General features: G+C 37.2%; 2 protein-coding genes across 2 annotated transcripts; both read left to right on the top strand.

Moving 5' to 3' along the window:
• The first annotated feature begins 954 nt into the window (after positions 1-954).
• LOC103562102 (olfactory receptor 8D2) lies at positions 955-1,881 on the top strand. Its single transcript, XM_008537041.2, has one exon. The coding sequence runs from the start codon at positions 955-957 to the stop codon at positions 1,879-1,881; it is 927 nt and encodes a 308-aa protein (XP_008535263.2).
• An 11,072-nt stretch (positions 1,882-12,953) lies between these two features.
• Positions 12,954-13,880, top strand: LOC103562100 (olfactory receptor 8D1). Its single transcript, XM_008537039.1, has one exon. The coding sequence runs from the start codon at positions 12,954-12,956 to the stop codon at positions 13,878-13,880; it is 927 nt and encodes a 308-aa protein (XP_008535261.1).
• Positions 13,881-21,645: the final 7,765 nt, after the last annotated feature.

The raw sequence follows: 21,645 nt of genomic DNA, 5'->3' as shown, positions 1-21,645 counted from the left end.
CCAGATATAATGTATCATCTGAAAGCACGACACTCTTGTTCCTGAATCTTCTGGATGGACTTTAGGGGAAATTAAGTCATTAAAGGAGAAATCCCCCAGTTCTGATCTAACAGCTTTGAGAGAGAAAAGCCAGTGAGAGTTGGCCTTCTAATTATGAACAGCAGGGAAGAGTCAAGAAGGGAAGCACTGATTTGTTGATTGTGTGGGTATTACACCTGAAAGCCAATCTTACCTCTTTGCTGTTTCTTGAACAGGAAAGTTTTAAAATATAGCCTAAGAATAGCATTTGGCACCACATTTCTGTCAGTCATATCTACATTGAAAAGAAGAATTTCCTGGCCTACTGAAGTTTTCTATCCAGAGGACAGAAGTGGGAGAATGAGGATCTGAATTGATTAGAATTATTTCTATAGATACTTTTTGTACTCGGAATCTCTTTATAGAAGTCTTTTATGTTTTTAAGTTCCAAGTTTTAGAGAATATTAACTATGCTGACTCGTGGATGGGTTGAGAAATTGAAATGGACTACTGTATCATCAGAGCTAGATTCAAAGCCATGTTGCAACCAAGTCTGAAGGTTCTATTGGTATATGCCCAGAGAAACAGGGCATTAAAATTCTTTTAATTATATTACCAAAAAAGTTAATTATGTCTTGAACATTTGACTTTCTTTCAAAGTGAGATAGTTACAGGCTTAATCCTGCAAGCAAAATGAAAGTGCTCTGACTTAAAGAGGAGAATACTAGAGTATAAGGTGAAACCAAGGCTCTGGACTACACACTTGTTGTTTTTAACTTGAGTTTTTAAGAGATCCCTGGAAAGAATTGAGTTATGGGACAAATGAGGGATGGAATCAAGCAAGACAGGGCATGTCATTCTGCTTTGGGAATTAGAAAATAACTCTAATGCATCTATTTTTCTCTTATTTCTTTCTACAGACAATACTTGTAAGAAATGGCTAAGTCAAATCATTCTTCAGTGACTGAGTTCATCCTTGAAGGGTTAACAAAACGACCAGAGCTTCAACTGCCACTCTTCATCCTGTTCCTTGGAATATATGTGGTCACAGTGGTGGGAAACCTGGGCATGATCCTCTTAATCGCTATCAGTTCTCAACTTCACTCTCCAATGTATTATTTTCTCAGTAATTTGTCATTCATTGACCTCTGCTACTCTTCTGTCATTACTCCAAAGATGCTAGTGAACTTTGTGTCAGAGAAAAACATTATCTCCTTTCTTGAGTGCATGACTCAGCTTTATTTCTTCCTAATATTTGTAATAGCAGACGGCTACCTTCTGACCGCCATGGCATATGACCATTATGTTGCTATCTGTAGCCCACTGTTTTATAATATTATCATGCGCCATAGGGTCTGTTCCATAATGATGGTGGTGGTATATTCATTGGGTTTATTTGGGGCCACAGCCCATACTACCTGCATGTCAGTGTTGTCCTTCTGTGGGTGTCATATTATCAGTCATTATTTTTGTGATATTCTACACTTGTTGACTCTCTCTTGCTCCAGCACTCACATCAATGAGATACTGTTGTTTATTATTGGAGGTGTTAATACCTTAGCACCTACACTGGCTGTATTCATCTCTTATGCATTCATTCTTTCTAGTATCCTTTGTATTCATTCCACTGAGGGAAGGTCCAAAGCCTTTGGTACTTGTAGTTCTCATCTCATGGCTGTGGGTATCTTTTTTGGGTCTATAACATTCATGTATGTTAAGCCACGTTCTAGTAACACCAGGGAACAAGAGAAGATATCCTCAGTGTTCTATACCACAGTGATCCCCATGCTGAATCCCCTGATATATAGCCTGAGGAACAAGGATGTGAAGAATGCACTGAGGAAGGTGACTGGGAGAAAGTAGTCATCTCCACAAAGGGGATTCTCATAAGGAGCAAAAGAAAAGGAACAAGACGAAAAGTTGCAATGGGCTCTGTGTAATTTCTTTCTCTTTTTCAGAGATAAAATTCATCATTATTTATAAAATGTATATTTTTTTACTTGAGAATAATTGAGATATTTTTGGAGATTATCAAACAATAAAATTTTCTGATAGTCATATAATCTTTAGAAATTTTACATGTATTAGAGGAATAGGAATTAACAGGAGAGGGAAGATAAGAAATGTCAAAGTTAAGATAAGAGATGTCAAAGATAGCCTAGTCTTATCAACAACTTACATACGTTCAGTAAAGATCAATAATAACTTTCCTGAAGTCCCACAATGCCTCTTTTTGGAGGCTATCACTTAGGCTATGACTATCCAGCACAAAGTGTATTGGGAGTGTGGCTCCAATTTGGGGAGTTGAATTTATTTATTTTTTATTTTGTATTAAATTAATCATTTTAATGATGCCAATGATGTTCCTTTTCTCCCTCGATTCTATACCTCTTTTCTAATTTCTGTATGAGTCCCAGTTTTTGGTCACCATTGTCGTTCCTATATCCATCATTTCCCTTTGGTGCAGAGATTCAGCCTTCTCAAAGAACAGAAACACAATCTCATTGGTGGTTCCTTGCAGTGGGACATCATTCCAGACATCATTGCGTAAGCTCCTGATCACTCTACTATTAGGTATAGAATTAGAGAGCTCTATAGAGGTATGTGCATGAGGTAGCTGGGAATCTATCTGTATGATTTAGCAGTTTTGGTTTTTATCCATGACTTGAATGAGAATATCAAATAATTTTTTATCAGACTTGCAGATGATGTGAAGTTGCAAGAACAGTTAATTTAATGGATGACAGAATCATGATTCACAAAGACCTCTAGAAGCTGGAGTAATGGACATATTTAATGAGATTAAAATGTGCATAAATAATATGAGTCTATACTTCTACAAAAATGAAGAGTGGGAGAGACACTGTTATTTGCAGAGAATGAAGGACTTTTGATGACAATAGAATCAATATAAGTAAATTGCATAACTCCTTAAAAAGTTAATTCTACCTCATCTGCATTAGCTACATTTTAGTATTTAGAAAGAGAAAAATTCTAGTCATCATTAGACAACTTCTATTTGAGTGTAATTTATTCAGTGGATGTAACTTTTCAAGGGCGTTAGCCCCTTGTATATTCTGAGGAGAGTGGCCATAATGAAGGGACTTGAAATCATACATCTATTCATTCTCTTGGTCATTCATTTAACAATTATTTTTGAAAGCACAGTACATGCCTGGCAGTGTTCCTCATACTGGTGATAAAAAGATGAGCAAAAGCCACGTAAAAAAGTCCTTGCTTTCATTAGATTTAGGTTGTAGTTTCAAAAAAAGACAATAACCAGGGAGACATATAATATAATGTCAAGTAACAAAATGCTTTATAAAGAAATAAAGCAAGATAAGATAGAAATTGATCACATATATGGGGGAGTTGATGGTTAGCTTACAAATAGAAGGGCTCAAGTTTAGTTGTGAACTTGTAGTAGTTTTTACCACAGGGCATAAGTAGGTTAAATGGAGAAACTAACAGAGAGGCGTAATTTTTATCAAATTAAGGAAGACTTTTTCTCACATTCACATTTCCAGACCATCACCATTTGTATGTGGGATGAGATCCCATACTGTCTCCAGGCTCAGTTTGCTAATTTCTTAACCTGCAGACAGCTTATACCTAGGGATGTGAAATGTGTAGGAAAATCTTTCTGGCAAGAAGATAACGAATATTTTGTCTTGGGCCCTAAATTAGTTTTCTGTGGCTGCTGTAACAAATTATTATAACAAATTTATTCTCTCACAGTTCTGGAGGTCAGACATACAAAAATAGTGCCAATGGACTAAAATCAAGGTGTTAGCAGAGTCTAGTTCCTTCTGGAGGCTCTGGGGGAGAATCTGCTCCTTGCTTCTTCTAGCTTCTGGTGGCATTCCTTCATTTGTGGCCACATCACTCCAATCTCTACTTCCATGGTCACATTGCTTCCTACTCTTCTGTGTGAAATATTCCTCTGCTCTCCTCTTATAAGTATATCTTTGCTTACATTTAGGGTCCACCAGGATAATCCAGGATACTCTCCCTGTCTCAAGATCCTTAATTTAGTCACATCTGAAAAGTGGTTTGTTTTTGTTTTTGTTTTTGTTTTTTGCCATGTAAGGTTGCATGCACAGTTTTCAGGGATTGGGAGGTAAATATCCTTTGGTAGATATTTTTCAGCCTACCACAGGCTCCCACGGAAACAAAGACTTATGAGATTATTTTAAATGTGTGTATTCTTTCTGGGATTCTTAGAGGACTGACTGAGGCAATAGCATAGAAAAAATTACTCTGAAACCATATTAGGCATGAAACCACAAATGGTACTGTAATCCTTTCAGGATACGTGTTACATGTTTGGAAAAATGTTATTCACTGAGTCCAAGTTATTATCAATGTCTGTCAACATATGAAAATGAAATATGTTTTAGTTTTATAGTATACACCCTGGAAGCTCTTTAGAAGCATTTGTATCTTCTTAATGACAAGCACCAGTACTGTAGCCAGTCACGATGATTTCACTTCTTTTTGCTCGTGGAACTATTTGATTCCTTGGGTTGGTTAAAAACAAAGTCTCTTACACTTTATCTGATCTTCTCTGTTTCATTCAAATTGTTTCTAAACTGGCAGGAATAGGTCCTGTATGTCATACTTAGCCAACAAATCTACCCACACCACTACCTACAAAAGAATAATTTTTCCCAGGAAGACATCTGCATGGGTGAGAAAAGAGAACATAAATGAATGGCAGAATATTAATTAGTCATACTTCCTGGGCTGGGGGTGAGTTGTGGAGTTTATCAGTCCCTTACTTCTTATAGTGCTTCTTAATTTGCAAAACTATTTTGTATTACATACTATCTCAGCTTATGTCTTCCCTGTGATGCAGATTGAGCTATTTTACAGATGAGAAAATTAAAGTTCAGTAACTTTAAAGTAACTAGAACACAGATAATGAGCCAGGACTGGAGTTAGAGTCTCCTGAATGTCAACCCAGGGCTCTTCCTACCTCCTCATCATAAATAATTATTGGGATGAAATCAAAAGAATTTTCAACATGACTTCTGAATTAAAAACTAACTGGACTACGAGTGCCCTCCTCTTTTGGCATAGGTCTTCCGTATTATAAACATTATAGCAGTAATAAATTTGGATAATAATTTGAGCCTTGTTATTTTATAGACCAGAAACTGTCTCAGAGAATTTCAATGACTTCCTCAGAGTCACACAGATATTTTGATCAGAAGTACATTGTTTATTATATACGCCTAGTCCTATGTCACCACACAATAAGCATCTATAAATGGTATCACTACTTGTAATAGTTCAAATAGTAGTTGTTATAGTCAGTGCTATTTTTTTAATTATTCAAGTAGGTTTGGAACTAAAACACACTACTGAGCAAATGCAGCTCTGAATCAACTGTACTAATGTATTATTTATGCATAAACTTTGCTAGAGATCCTTGGATGTTTCAAATCGACTTCCCTAAGGAAGGCAGTCCACTGGGGAAACTCTGGTATTTCTAGCAGGCCTAGCACAGGAAAGCTGAGGTGGCCTTAAGTGCTACCTTTCCCTTTGACAGTGGCTCTAAGTCAGGAGAACACACTCCTCAATTATCCTAGAATGAGAAGCACTTTGGAAAGAGGTAATGATGAAAAATTGATTAAAGCTGCTCAAGCCATTAAATGGCATAAACTGCTGTCACAAGAAACAGTATAGGAGCAGAGGTAGAATAACCGCTGAACTTTGGTCATTAAAATTGGTTCATGGCAAATTTGTCACTGGGTCCCAGGAGACTTATGACCTGTTAAAGCTTTGAGGAAAGGTAAATAAGACTTCTGTCTATATCACCAAACTCTAAAGTTTTCAGGGTTTGGATTTCCTGGGACACTAAAATTCCAGGGGTGGGCCACCATAGAGTTGCCAAAATTTTAGTTTGCCAAGTAAAGACATTCAAATAAGCAAACACCAACTAATCAAGAAATATAACTGTCAGCACTATTTCATAAAATGAAAGGGTATTTTGAATCCCAACAATATTAAAAATAAAATAGAAATAATAACCTCAAAAACAGGAAAGCCTATACACCTATGCTCATAGAAGCATTACTCACAAGAGCCAAAAGTGGGAAGCAACCCAAGTTCCAGTGAAAGATAACTGGATAAGTAAAATGTAGTGTGTACATACCATAGAAAATTATTTAACCTTTAAAAAGAAGGAAATTCTGACACTTTCTAGAACATAGATGAATCTTGAAGACATTATGCTAAGTGACATAAGCCACACATAAAATGAGAAATAATGTATGATTTCATTTGTATGTGGTACCTAAAGTAGTCAAATTCATAGAGACAGAAAGTAGAAAGGTGGTTGCCAGTGGCTGAGGTGAAAGAGAATAGAAATTATTGTTTAATAAGTACAGAATTGCAGTTGAGGGATATGAAAAAGTTCTTGAGATGGATGGTGATGATGATTGCATAACAATATGAATGTACATAATGCCACAGAACTGTACACTTAAAAAGGATAAAATAGTAAATTTTATGTTATGTATATTTTACTACAATAAAAAAAGAAAAAGAAAGGACATTCTTTACATTGAATAAATACAGCTTTAGAAAAAAATTTATATTTCATCATTTTTCTCCACTTTTTTTGGTACTGACTGATGAAATCATAGTCAAGAACCAGCAACAGACTGCAGACTTACTTTTGGGATCTATTGATCTAATTTCTCTGTATTTCGGAATCCTCATTGGTAACATGAAAATATAAAATAAATAACTTATTTCAGCACATTTACTACTCTTGGGAAATATAGCAGTGGAGGAGTCCAGAGGATGATATGATTATTTTTGCCAAGGGTTATTAAATACTGAGCACTCTGGTGATCTCCATGCTCAATAGGTCTTGGGGGACCTGTCTGCACAGGGGAGTTAAGTATTTCTAATGATCTCTCTATGCTCAATAAGCTACATATAAAAGTTATGCATCTCATCAACCTCTTGCTTTTAAGATCGAGCAAGCTAAATGTTATGTTTTGCTTCAAGATCCAGAGAGTTTGTACTATTAGATGAATTTTGATGTTTTAATTTTAGCCAACCAAATAGTTTAATCATTGACATATAAACACACACATCAGGCAGTAGAAGAAGCTTTGTTTTTTCTTGGCTATAACAAGAATCTGTGACATGGGCAAAGTAAGCAATCCCTAAGAGCTTCGATCTCTGTGCAGGGGCAGGGTAAGTGTCCAGTTTCATTTATAGTCGTTGTAGTCTGTCTAATAGAAGGGCAGTTGACCGATAGCAACAATGCTGACTAACCACGTGCAATGTTTTGGCTTTACCCAGGAGCACTTGATCCGCTATTTTTTCCACTTAGTTGTGCCCTCCCTTTTCCTCTTCTATTAATCTTGCTTTGTCACTTCTTCATAACTTGGGTCACAACCTCCTGCGGAGTGATTCCCAGTCTAAGTTCACCCAGCTCTGGTGCAGAGAGTTTCACTGGGATTTCCATATAACTTTGAAACTTTTGCTTCCCTATAGTGCTTCCAGTTTACTTATTTATTAGTTTTCCTTATCTTCTTGCATACCAGCCTACAAAAACCAGTCTCTAAAAGATAAAGGTGCAAGGGCAGATACAATCTCAAGGAGAGTATTAATTATTGGACAGAATATTAGACATAAATTCCCTCTTCTCATCTATCGTGGAGGAATATTATCAGGCCAACAGAAGACAGATTAAGAGCCCATTCAGCCTGCCTAGCCCTGCTTTGTTTCCTCCTGGCCTCAGAAGCACTTGGCAAAGTTATGGCCTCTGGGATAAAGAATCTTCTTTGCCCCAGCTCTTCCAAAAAAGGCTCACTACTTCCAAACCCTTCTCAAAATTTCCAAATCCAGAGACACAAATATTTAAAAACAGAACTACTCTAAATGCTTAAAATAATTTTACGATTCATACAAAGAGGAGGGCTCTAAGATGAAAAAAAACACGTCTGTCTTTTCTTCATACTGAGGTAAAGTATTTCTGTTTTCCCATATTTTGTTCCTTTTTATATTCAATCATATAAGAAATACATTAAATTTTGATTAGCATTTTTAGATTCAATTCATTGAATTGAATTTTAGACTTAAATTCATTACTTTAGTTGATCACAATAACACTTTGACGTGGTATCGTGTTTCCACTTCACATATTAGAACACTGACGTTTGCATTAAATGAGTCACCCAGTGTTGCGAACTCCTCTGCAGTGAATCAGCCCTTGAAATAAGCTCCTTTGTTTCAAAGCTTTTCCATTGGTTTGCTGAGTAGGCTATCAGTTCTTTCTCCCCTATTAAGCTTACTTAACATTTTTATTATCAAATAAATATAAGAAGGACCGAGTTCACAAAGTTGAGCAGATTTCGTTCTAGCTGACTATTTCAAGCCATTAATGCACAAAAGTTCGCTATAGACTTCCAGGAAAGGTGTATGAAAATGCTTACTTGGAAATGGAAGGCCGTCTGTTTTGTTTTGTTCTTTATCTTCCCAAACATCATGAGCATTGTCTGAGAAACGCTGCCCTAATCTACGAGTACACAGTGCCTCAGTGCGCTCCTTTAAAGGTACTGTGGAAAATATCTTTTAAGTAATTTTGTGTGTGTTTAATATTCTATTAGATAAAAGGCTCTTCAAATGCCAAAAACATATCTCTTTTCTTCTCTATGTGTCCTTCAAGCCACTGTCAGTGTTAGGTAAAATTCAGAGATCAGGAAATTTGTGTTGCATCTCTGTTAGATCTATTTTAAACCACTTCACGATATGCAGTTTCAGCAGGTTGCTCACAGAGCAAGAGCTCCATGCTCCCATTGTTGTTGTAGATTTGTTCTTTCCTTGAAATGTTTTGAAATCTGAACCATTCTATAACATCTCATAATGCCCAAATTTCTTTGTAGCTTCCCAATCTCTTGGGGTTTTGTAATGAGTTAGAAGGGAAGAGATGCCAATAATAGATATTAATCCATCATTTAAGTGAAAGCAGAAGAGCTTAATGGAAAAGAAGGACTCTGGTACTAGACTCCCTAGGTTCAAATTCTGACACTAGTCTTAAGTTCTCTGTGTTTCAGTTTCTCCACCTATAAAATAGGGGTAAAAATAGTAGCTACTATTTCAAGGATTTTTGAAGATTTAAATGAGATAATATATGTAAGCCACTTAGAAATAATATGCAATCTATGAAGAAGAAGAATCACTATCTCTAGTCACCTTTTCTCTAGGTAGACTACCTCCTCTGGGTATTAAGAGGTGCCTTAACAAAATTAAAGCACGTATCCCTAGAAGGTTTTAGGAAGACGTCTACATTATTCCCCCTGGAGAAGTGGCATCAAAGCATTTCAAGAGTCATTTTCTGCCTTGTCTTCTAAACAAGTACAATCCTACCTTGCTGTTCAGTAATGACTAGTGAACATCTGCCTGAGCCCATTTTCAGCTCCTCTGGGAAATTTTCCACCAACAACCCTTTGACCCCAAGCCTGGGCTCTTTCTCTACTTTTCCTATTGGAATATTGGCATTCTTTGCCTCTCAACTGGCTTTGTCTAGCTTTCACTTTATCCAAACTCTACTCCTTTGTTGACATCCAAAGGAGAATTTATGATCCTTAAGTTGGGAGGGAAGTCAATAGGGTAATATTTTTGAACAGATTTTTCATGAAGAACAATTGCATTTACTGAGTACTTACTATGTTCGAGGGACAATACTAGCAACATAATATTTCTTATTCAAGCTTTTGTATTTGATTTTCTTACTAGACCCCAAATGATTTAAGTCTATGCTATTGTTAGAGAAGTAAAGCTGTATGATGAGTTTGTGCACATAATCAGGCTCTAACCAATGTAGTACCTCATGTAAATCTCTTCCACATTTGCACATCCTCAAGCCACATGTGGAACTTCATTTTCTCTAAAAGGTTTCTCTAAATAAACATTTAGAAGATAAAAATTATTTAAAGAAATCTTTTTAATCCAGACTGAAAATCTAGAAGCTATAACTTAAAAAGCCAAATCTATTCAGCTATTTAAATATTTGAAAATCTTTATAGCAAAGATACTATAAATGAAATCAATACACAAACAATAGAGTTGAGAAACATTTCAGTGTAGAGGATAGACAGAAGGTTAACTTTTGTAATAGACCAAAAGTATCTATAAATTAAAAGAATGTGACAACACAACAGACAATTTAAGAGGAAATCAAAATGGCCAAAAACATATGAAAATGTGCTTACATTCATTAGAAGACAAAAAGGCAAATTTTGTAACAATGGCCTATCATGTAACACCCAACAAACTGGCAAAAACAGCTGATACATACTGCTAGTGGGGATGCAGGAAAAAGGGCACCTGTGTATTACTACCAAAAATATATGTATTACAGGTTTTTGGAAATCAAGGTTGAGCCACTTATATAAAGAAAAAATTTACAAACTCTTCGACCCATAAACATCTCTGGGAAGTTATTGTAAAATAAATTAAAAAACTAATATATGTATGTGTGTATTTTTTAATGACATTATATTTAATAGTAGCATTTTTTTTTTAAAGATTGGTACCTGCAGTAACATCTGTTGCCAAACTTTCTTTTTTTTCCTTCTCCCCAAAGCCCCCCAGTACATAGTTATATATCCTAGTTGTGAGTGCCTCTGGTTGTGCTATATGGGACGCAGCCTTAACATGACCTGATGAGCGGTGACATGTCCGCGCCCAGGATCCGAACAGGTGAAACCCAGGTACACCAAAGTGAAGCGTGCAAACTTAACCACTCAGCCACGGGGCTGGCCCGATAGTAACATTTTTTTTTTTTAAATCTAGAAAAAAGTTAATGCTTACCTGTAAGAAGATGTAAATATACCATGGTATATCTACATCACTGAATATTATGTCATTATATAAAACAATGTATTAGAGCTACACGTTTGCCTTGGAGGAATATTCTAAAGGTATTTACGCATGAGAACAGAAGATGTAAAAATAAATTATGTGTAATAATATTATCCTACTTTCTAAGCAAATGACAAAACTGTCTGTGTGCGTATAAAATTATATGAGCACATAGAAAGTTAACTGGAGGGCAGTTAATTAAAGTCTTTATGAATGGGAGGGCAAGAAAAAAGGAAAAGAAAAAAGTCTATCCTAAAACAGAAATAGTACACATTACATTTATTCACTTATATGTGGTTATGTACTTGTATTTGATATGTAATAATTTAAAAAGTCTAACATCTAAAATCAGAGAAAAATATATTAATTTAATTGGATCTTAACTCGATTAAAAGATGCTGGAGAGTGAAGTTGTGCAAAAAAAATTGCAATAGGTAATTTTCCTCACTACTTCCAGTAGGCCCATCATCTTTGAGAAATTATCATGAACGTAATACATTTCTCCAACACATATATGGAATGTCCACTATTATTTAGGCATTAAGGGCAGAAAGATGGATAGAACCAGTCCCTGTCTTTGAATAGCTTAAAGCCTAGTGTGAGGAATTTGAGAATAAAAGAGATAGCTGTCAGATACATACTGCATGTTAAAATGAAGGTATATATGAAATGTTATGGGGACACAGAGGCTGCCAGGGATTTCAAAAGGAGATGGTATTTAAGTTGAGATAAGAAAGATGAACGTTAACAGTGCAGATGATATACAGAGACAGGCAGAAGGGTCAGACTCTAAATGGTATATAAGCCTGAAAATATTGCAGTGTGTTTGTGATATGTAAACTTTCTTATGTGGATGGTGTGCAGTATGCTTGGGTGGATGCATGGGTTAGGGAAATAGAAGCTTAAAAATTAAGCTTGGGCTTCATTACTACAGGTCTTAAATGTTAGGTAAAAAATTTGAATTTTTTCACAAACGCAAGGAAAAACCATGGAATGTTTCTAAATGGGGGAATAGAATAACTGGAAGACTACCAAAATACACATCCATATAAAATAGCTCCATCTGGGAGCCAGTTCATGTTGCAAGAGGATGGACTAACCAGGTTTTACCACTTCTTTTGGGAAAAATACTGCATACTCTTATTTCCTCAGATCCAGAGGCCAGACCACCAAGGACAGTGAGAAGTTTCAAAGTTTATACCAATAGCAACATTCAACCAAGACATCCTCAGAAACAGCTCCTCCTTCCACAGTAAGAGTGGTTCAGTGGGGTTTCTGGTCTCATAAGTAAGGGGATAGTGGTTCAATGGTAGGGGTCAAGCCTGTTGGCATTTCTGGGAATGGTTGAGGAGACTCTTATTATGAACCTTACAGCTAGCAGGCACCTGGGCTACTAGAAATTGTCCTTTATCAGTAATTCCAGTAGTGAATCCTTCTGCTTCCCCCATACCTTCCTAGGTTAGTGGAGGGCCAGAGGGTGTTAGATAAATAATTCTGCTTCTGCAGCGCTGTTACACTTTTCTGTTAGAGACATTTTGGTTCATAGAATAATGATTACTTGCCTTACACTCAACCCCACGCCAACTACCATTCCAAATGGAAATAAGAGGCCATTGTCAGCACCCAGGCATCATTCTCTTCTTGTTTGCAGATGCTGTGGGAGATACCTGCAGGCCTTAGAGTGTGAGAAAATGGGGGAAATAGAAAGAGCAATTAGAATCTTCATGAATCTTTCTTTGCATTTAACGACCAGCAAAGGACTGTTTGTAATCATCACCATCAAAGTTTTGGTTTTGCTGTCAAATTCAAGTGGTAAATATTTCTAAGTCAGGCAAGGAGCACTTTTTTTGTTATTGAATTCTGGGACCAACTTGGAGGAGGCTCAGTGTGCTTTAGGGAGATAGGACCAGAGATAATGAGAGCTATGAGTCAGTCTCTCTGTTTCTGTTGACCTCCCTTATGGTGGTCCGGTTTTGTGGAAAGAGACTGAAGATCCATTTTAATATAATTCTTATTTTCCATTTCCCAGAAACTTCTAAAGAAGAATGGTCACAGGAAATCATTCCACAACAACCATGTTTGTCTTAGTGGGTTTAACACAGCAGCCAGAGCTCCAACTGCCTCTCTTCCTCCTTTTCCTAGGAATCTATGTGGTGACGGTGGTTGGGAATGTGGGCTTGATTCTCCTGATTGCAGTAAGCTCTCTGCTTCACACCCCCATGTACCACTTCCTCAGCAGTTTGTCCATCATAGACCTCTGCTATTCCTCTGTCATTACCCCCAAAATGCTGGTGAACTTCCTAGGGAAGAAGAATATGATCCTTTATTCTGAGTGCATGGCACAGCTCTTTTTTTTTGTAGTCTTTGTCGTGGCTGAGGGTTACCTCCTGACAGCAATGGCATATGATCGCTATGTTGCTGTCTGTAGTCCCCTGCTTTATAATGTGATCATGTCCTCTCAGGTCTGCTCACTGCTCATACTGGTTGCCTTCATCCTGGGCTTTCTCTCTGCCTTGACCCATACAAGTGCCATGATGAAACTGTCCTTCTGCAAATCCCACATCATCAGCCATTACTTCTGTGATGTCCTTCCTCTCCTCAATCTCTCCTGCTCTAATACACACCTCAATGAGCTTCTGCTTTTTATCATTGCAGGATTTAACACCTTGGTGCCCACTCTAGCTGTCTTCATTTCCTATGCCTTCATCTTCTACAGCATCCTTCACATCCAATCCTCAGAGGGTCGGTCCAAAGCTTTTGGAACTTGTAGCTCTCATCTCATGGCTGTAGGGATCTTCTTTGGGTCTATCACATTCAGGTATTTCAAGCCCCCTTCCAGTAACTCCCTGGAACAGGAGAAGGTATCCTCAGTGTTTTACAGCACGGTAATCCCCATGCTGAACCCTTTAATATACAGTCTGAGGAATAAGGATGTGAAGAAAGCATTGAGAAAGATTTTGGTGAGGAAATGAGTCTCACTTTTAAAAATTCACAGATTGGAGAAATGAATGGTTCCAATGAAAATACATTCTTGTTTATTTTTCCTGGTTATTTTGTCCTTATATACATAATATCTGGCCTTAAAAAATACTTTCCTATCTATAATTGATTCAATTTTCTCAATGGAATAAAAAGGCATTTAGCAAAGCAAGTATGAGTGTTCTAATTTTTTGATAGGAAAACTTAGGTTAGTTTATTTTTCTCTACTTATCGTGGTAGATGAATGAGAATTTATATTTTCTCCAACTTTATTCTTCTTTTCCTAATATCCTGTGTTTGTTTATTGGATACCTGCCACATAGGAGGTACTGAGTTGACCACTGATCTGAATGCTAAGAGATATGCAACTTGATTCCAGTTCTCCATCAGTTCTTGAGGAAAAGAGGAAAATACAAAGAGAAAAAATAGCAAACAAGAAGGAAAAACAGTTATAAAAGAAGACTGGCAATTGTAGTTAGTAGGTCTTACTCAAAATGTTTTCACTCTTCTTATCTTCTATTCAGCATATTCAAAATCTCTTCATTTTCCTTTGCTTAGTCACTCTCTCTTTGTTTTTTTTTTTAAACACAATGGTTCTGCAGTTGGGGACCTCTGAGCAGGCATTTTCAGAACTGTGTTCACAGTTGGGGCTCCTACTACCTTTGCAAAGAAGTTGGGGAAGCCTGCCTCCCAGGGAAGGTACAATCTGTACATTTGTGTCTGCTGTAGATTGGGTTCAGCAGATCTTGAACTGAGGCTGTGGTTGATATTTCTGCACACGTGGTCTTACAGTATAAGTACCATGTGTAGGGGAGGAAGGCATTTCCTCTACCCAATGTGGGTTCGTCTGGCCAGAGGGTGAATTAAATTCACGTGAGACAGAATGGCAGGAGAAAATTAAACAAAGCTTTATAACATGTATACATGGGAGGCTCAGGCAAGCTGAGCAACTCCCCAAAATGGCTGAAGTCCCCACTTAAATATCATATCCAGCTAAAGACAAAGGAGGATGTTGGGGGTGGGAGGAGTCCGTTACAGGAGGTTACCAGACAAGCACAATAAAGAAATGCAGATTTGAGTCCTTACCTTCCCCATTGATTAAGAGTTTCTAGAGATAAGGTCATCCCCCCCTTCTTCCTGGCAGAGTGGGAGATATCTTTACAGATGGAGATTTCCTTTACAATGTAAATGTCTCTTACAAAGGGTAAGTAAATTCTACTTTTCAGTTGCTTTCCTGTCTGCAAAATCACCAGACTCAAATAATCATCATGCCAAAGAGACATATCTTGGGGTGGCCAATTCCAGGCCCCCACACACACACTCTGTAGACAATGTATTTCCTGGGTTTTCACACATCCCAGGTCTCACGTAACATTTCTTGTGATTTTGTTAATTTATTTGTTGTTGTTTTGGGGGAGAGGTTGTAATGAAATATGCCTCTACTGTTTTGCATCCCTCAGCTTTTTTTCCTCTTCCTCCAAGAAATATTCTGTTGAATTTTTAGAATTTTAACTTTCATCTCAAGCTGTTTCTCTTCACTCACTGTTACATTTAAACCAGCCATGTTTAACCAGCCGTGTTTATTGAAATTAGGTACCTTTCTCCTTTTTTTTTTTGCCTTTGGCAATATAGTTTCTACAATGTTATTCTCCAGATTTCATCTTGGGAAATTATTCTAATTGAGAAATATGGAATCAGTAGGTCTGGGTCAGCCAAAGTCCCACTGTTCTAACAAAGCTTATCTATGTTTAGTACCCTCCTTTCAATAATTCCATCAAGAATATGTCTTTCCATGAGTTTCTTTAGCCAGGTCCTGGACTTTTATCATGGCCTTGCATACCAGTTCCTTAGAATGTCTTCTCTTTTCGATGCCTTGCTCCATCTATTTCTTTCAGATGTTTTCTCAGAGTCCAAGTAATGCCTGTATCTTCTCAAGGTTTCTCATTCTCTAAGATCTTTCAGTCTTTAAGGGGAACATGTGCTATTTATTCTTTTTCTGTGGCTTTAATGTTACAATGAATAGTTTCTGGGATCCAGGCTCCAGGCCTTCAAATTATCATTTTCAATCACATAGATTTGTAGTCTGTTCTCTTTTCATACTTTCTTGTTCTAGTTTAATTAACTTGTTTTACTTACTTTTGTCTTCCTTTTTCTCCTGCTCCTGTTATGATTATAAAACTGAAGCAGCTTTTGTAAGTCATTTGATTTCTGAAGCAGACATGATTCCTAGAAACAGTGCTTAGAGTCCAGATCTTTAAGTTTCTTTCTTAGTCTTTAGCTTTGCAATACTTTAACTGAGTCTTTCCCTTACTCAATATAATAAGATAGAATATTCTTTTTATGGTAAGCCACCCATTTTTATTGGTTCATTAATGAAATCTCCCACCCAGTTAAAGGGAAGTTCCAGATTAAAACTTGGAAATCTCAAGCCCAATCCAGGGACAAGTTGATCCCACTTAATGGGAGCTAACTCTTGAGACTGTGCACAAGTTACAAGAATTCAAGGTTAGGCTCTCCACAGTTTCCTGTCTGGTTCACAAAGGCAGTTTAAAGTGACTGTGGGGACCTGGAATTGGCCACCCCAAGGTATGTCTCTTTGGCATCAGGATTATTTGAGGTTGATTGCTTTTGATAAACTGGGACAGGGAAGAAGGCTCTGAGGAATGGAACTTGCCCTTTGTTAGGACACGTCTACATTTGTAAGGTAAATCTCTATCTGTAAAACGTGCCTCCCTCTCTGTACCAGGAAGAAGAAAGGAGATGACCTTCTCTCTAAAAACTCTTAATCAATACCAAAGGCAAGGACTTAAATCTGCATTTTATTGTGCTTCTCTGGTAACCTCCTGTAACTGACTTCCTTCCCCCTCCCAACTTTGGCATTTCTTAAGGATTAAGCATCTTTCCTTAGGCTAGGAACTGATTGCTGTGCTCACCTGTGACCGCCCAGCTCCAGACAATCGACTTGCCTCCTGCTACGCCCACTGAGACAGCAGACCATTACCTGCTGTGTCCATCAAGCACTGTGCCGACAGGGCAATCTTGTGACTATTGTGGGAGGGACATTTCAATCACATGTGAAACACCCTATTTGGGGGTATATAACCACTATGTGCACCCCACTTCTTCGGTGCCCTTTCTTCCTTCGGGAAGAAAGGCCCCGGGCCACGGTTTCTCATAAAGCTTTGTTTAATTTTCTCTTGCTATTCTGTCTCATGTGAATTTAATTCATTCTCCGGCCAGACAAACCCCCATTTGGGAAGAGGAAATGTCTTCCTCCCCTACATGACATAATAGAGTGACAGAGTTTAGAGCAGCCTAACTATCCTGCTGTGCTGATCTTGGAACTGAATATTTCTTAAAGACATGGCTGAAAAATAGAGTGGAAGCAACAAATGATTTTTCCATCCTTTATTGTCTAAAAGACCCTTGTATGAAAGATTCTCTTTTCCCTACAATCAAATCATTACCTCAGGAAAAGCTCCCTTTATATGTCCAAGTTTAAGCTGAAGCAAAGTTGCTCATGCAATTGCTGAGGCTGGCTCGACTTAACTAACCTATGTTTGCTGAGGACCATAGAATGCATGGCTTTGCAGAGGCTCACCTGGCTCCCATCTTTTGGGAGATAGCCTCTGATGAAGCATTCACTTTTGCTTGAGAGCCAGAACTAGCAGTATGACCTACGGAAAAATGAATCTGCACCCTCATAAAATTATTCACTCACCTGTATACTGCATCTGTGGAGATTAAAATTCCACATTGTCAGAAGTTTAGACTCATAGCCACCTGTAGAAGTCTCATTAGTTAAAAGTTATGCATAAATATAAACTACAAAAATATTTCAAGATTTGTCACTTAATGCCACTGAGGTCAAAATCCCCTCTCCTCACCAAAAGCCGAAAACTATTGAGTGCACTTTTGCTCCAAAATCTACCTCTCTTTTTAATTTCTTCATAACCTGGTCCAATGCACAAGATATCCATTGTTTGAGGAAGCAAAATACAGAACCCTTATTGTGTTCTAATAGAGAAAGTAAATAATCTGTCAAGTAAAGACCAAAATATCTTTATTACACTTTTATTATTGGCAAAGGTATATTTTGGGGCAAGTGAACTTCTTAATGCCAAGCTCTAGAATTGGTTGAGCTTGACACTCTAATCACAGAAAGTGTCATGCCACACCATGCCATGGAGGAGACCAGAATGCCACTGAGGAAGAATCCCTTAGAATGGTAGAGCTCTTTGGGATGCTTTTGTGTATGGTCTGCAGGCAAAAAAAAAAAAAAAAAAAAAACTGTCCTATGGTGAGCATAAATATGTCCAGGCACTGTGCTGAATGCTTTGTGTACATCAATTCCTTTATCCTTACCACAACTCTGTGAGACAGATAGTGCTGATTCCCACTTACATTAGGAAACTGAGCACAAACAGTTAACCAAACTGACCAAGTTCTTACATCTCTTAGAGGGTAGAGATGGGTCCCACACAAAAAAGAGTAGCAATATCTTGTGAGTTGCTACTGTTTTCACTTAACACTCATTCATAAATAACAGTAATTTTAGATAATGTTACTTTTATATTGCTTTATTTTTTTATGTAATTTTATGCTTTCAATTAATTCTCAGAAAATCCCCGTGAGGTAGCAGTAATTAACCTCAGTTTCCAAAAAAAAAAACACACACACAAATTCAAAGAGTTAAAAAATTTTCTAGGGGCCAGCCAAGTGGTGTAGAGGTTAAGTTCGCATGCTCTCCTTCTGTGGCCCAGGTTTCACAGATTTAGATCCCAGATGTGGACCTATGCACTTCTCATCAAGCCATGCTGTGGCTGTGTCCCATGTACAAAAAAAATGGAGAAAGATTGGCTCAGATATTAGCTCAGGGATAATCTTCCTTACCAAAAAACCCAAAAAACAAAAAACCTTTCTACAACTAAAAAGTGAAAAGCAATGCATACTCAAATTTTCTGATTCTAAGTTTAGTGTTCTTTCCACTATGCCTTCACTGACTCAAAAAAACTTGATACAAAAAGCAATTGTCCCTGTGTGAGGGAAAAGTTACTCAGAGATTCCTTCTCCAGATTTGGAGAAGTCTTCCTGGTACCCCCCCAACCATTAACTGTCTTTACCTACTGTTTTCTGAATAGTTTATGGCACTAGATTGTAGTTATGGAGACGGAGACAAGTCTCTCAAGATCATATTATATTTGAGTCAATACATCCCACAACCACAAAGAAGTTTCATTTTCTAAATGTGATCCCCAAGAGCATATCCCAGATTATGGAGTAACATAAAGGAAAATTTACGTTATAATTTCTTCACTCAGAAATTACACCCTGTGCCCTTATTTAACTCATACTTATGAATTCCAATCTTCAGTAAGCTTGCAAATTTTTCCCAGACATAGCTTGCCTGAAATGGTCTTACTTATAGAAGTAGATACTACCTCTTTAATTGAGAGTTGAAATTTTACTCTTGCAAGTCTATGTATTTACACTAGCACAAAACATATGCATAAAAATAAGTATTCACGTACTATTTTGTGTGTGTGTTAGAAGATGGTCAAAAAATCAAAGAGGAAATAGTCAAGCATGGCTCCTTGAACCCTGATACCTCTAAAGTTGATGAATTGAATGTAACTCAGGAAGGAAGGGTGATTTTTCATGATTCAGGATATACATATGGAAAAAGGCCCAACAGGAGTTTGGAAAGGAAGATCTAGGGTTGACTCTAGATACTGTGGCTAATGGTATAGATTTGTTATGTCATCTTCCTAAGGTCAGAGCTGAACCTCTGGAATGGCATGATGTTGCACTCATATCATAGTTCTTCTCCACTTGGTTTATACATGTAAAGCATTCCTGAATAACAAAAAGAAGATAGACAGATCTGGCTAGATCATCTTAAGAGATGTTATTTCATTGTGATTCCAACCCGTGTCATGGGAACAGTTGAATGTAGGGCCCCTTGCTTAATTCAGAAAAGGAAAGTTTTACAAATATTTAAGTATAAAACTTTATTAATGATTACAACGCCTATCTTCTATAAATGCCTTCCATTTTGCCATCATAACAACTCATTTCTAGTAACAGATATCTAACTTCATTAATAAATGAAGCTCCAGGGGCAACCATTGGTGTTTACCCTCTGAAAACCATCTTCTTCTCTCTTTTCATGATCCCAAATTTACCAACAATTCCAGCAATTTCCAACACATCAGTGCTCTGTAATAATTTGTCTTAGTGTGCTGATCTAATAGTGTAGCATATAAGTAGCAAATATTATATATTATATTGTTTTCATATGTCAATTAAGGAACAATTAGGTTATTTTTAAGAGACTACAGATCTATATTTTAGATCTATACAGAATACAGTTTGCATAGATCTTCTTTTATGCATTCTTCTAAACAATTTGAAGATCACAGAAGTTACATTATGTAAAAAGATTTAAGGATGAATGTGACTGACTTAACATACAAACCCATTCTTAGAATATGAAAACGCTGAAGGAAGAAGTTCAAAGCCTTCTGCCCATCAATGCACTTCAGGGCTTCCTGTCAGATTATTAAGTCTCCATCTGGTTTAGGTTAAATCTCTAGAGTTTCCTTCAGTTGTTTTGGATACCCTTGAGTTATCAAGTAACAAAAAAAGTTCAGGGATTAGTTTGTTTGCTTTCTTATTCTTAACTGACTTGATCAAATTTATGATGATTTATACACAATGAGAATAGGCAATAAACACTTCAAGCTCAGGTTCAGGAAACAAACTTTCATGAATAATTTGTACTGGTTAACTCCCTTCACATATTAACATGACCTTCAAAATTCCCTTCTAGTTCAATTCTCTCTCATCACCATAAATGACAGATTCTAAAAAAGCAATTGGGCTATTACCAAGTGAAGTAGAATGAGAGCATTTGTTGTTCTTCTTTATGGATCTTATCCAGTGATAGCGTCTTCCTCTTGTAACATTGACCGTTTCAGGGTTATGAACGCAATATCTTGGTAGTGCTAGGACTGGATCTCCCAGTATCTTGGTACCAAAAATATGGAATAGATTAATACTTGTTTTCTGGAATATACTGTAGCCACACATTAAAAACAAGACAAACTCCAGGATTACCTAAGTATCACCTAGCCTTAATAAAAAATGGATATTTTAAAAAGACCTAAAGCTGAACAGAATTCAGGATGTGTCACTAAATCTCTATAATGAATTATAGGAGATCAGAGGAATTTCATTTGTTGTAAAAGGTGCCAGTTAGGAAAACAAAATAGAGGAGATGAACACAAAGCAATATTCTCTGACTATACACCTTATCCTACAAATTGGCACTGCAGATACCTCATCCCAATTTCATTTTTATATCCCCTTTTAAAATTTTCAAAAACAGACATGGTTGAGAGAAGGATTAAAGACTCAACTGAGGGTTGGTTTGGAGGAGGAGGAGGCAGGCAAGGAGATGGAGAAGGTTTGAGCAGAGAAGTAAAGAGAAACTTGCATAAGGTTGTGCCAGGGAGTCTGAACAGGGGTAGAGCCTCTGCACGTCAATGAGCCTCTGGACGTCATTTTACCAACATTAGCATGGAACACAAAGTAAGTGGCTGCATAAATGGCAGATCAATACCTGGAGAATTTTGGTGATTGAAGGAAGCGATAATGATTGAAGGAAGTGATAATGATCATTTGATTCTGTGAACAGGTGATGTTGAGATTCTCATTGTTTTACTGATCATGAGTCCTGTGGTACTGTGGCTTATG

The sequence above is a fragment of the Equus przewalskii genome, chromosome 6, assembly GCF_037783145.1.
Source record: "Equus przewalskii isolate Varuska chromosome 6, EquPr2, whole genome shotgun sequence".
In the NCBI taxonomy this organism is placed as follows: domain Eukaryota; kingdom Metazoa; phylum Chordata; class Mammalia; order Perissodactyla; family Equidae; genus Equus; species Equus przewalskii.
The sequence above is the reverse complement of the archived record's forward strand: the minus strand, read 5'-3'. Positions and strand labels throughout refer to the sequence as shown.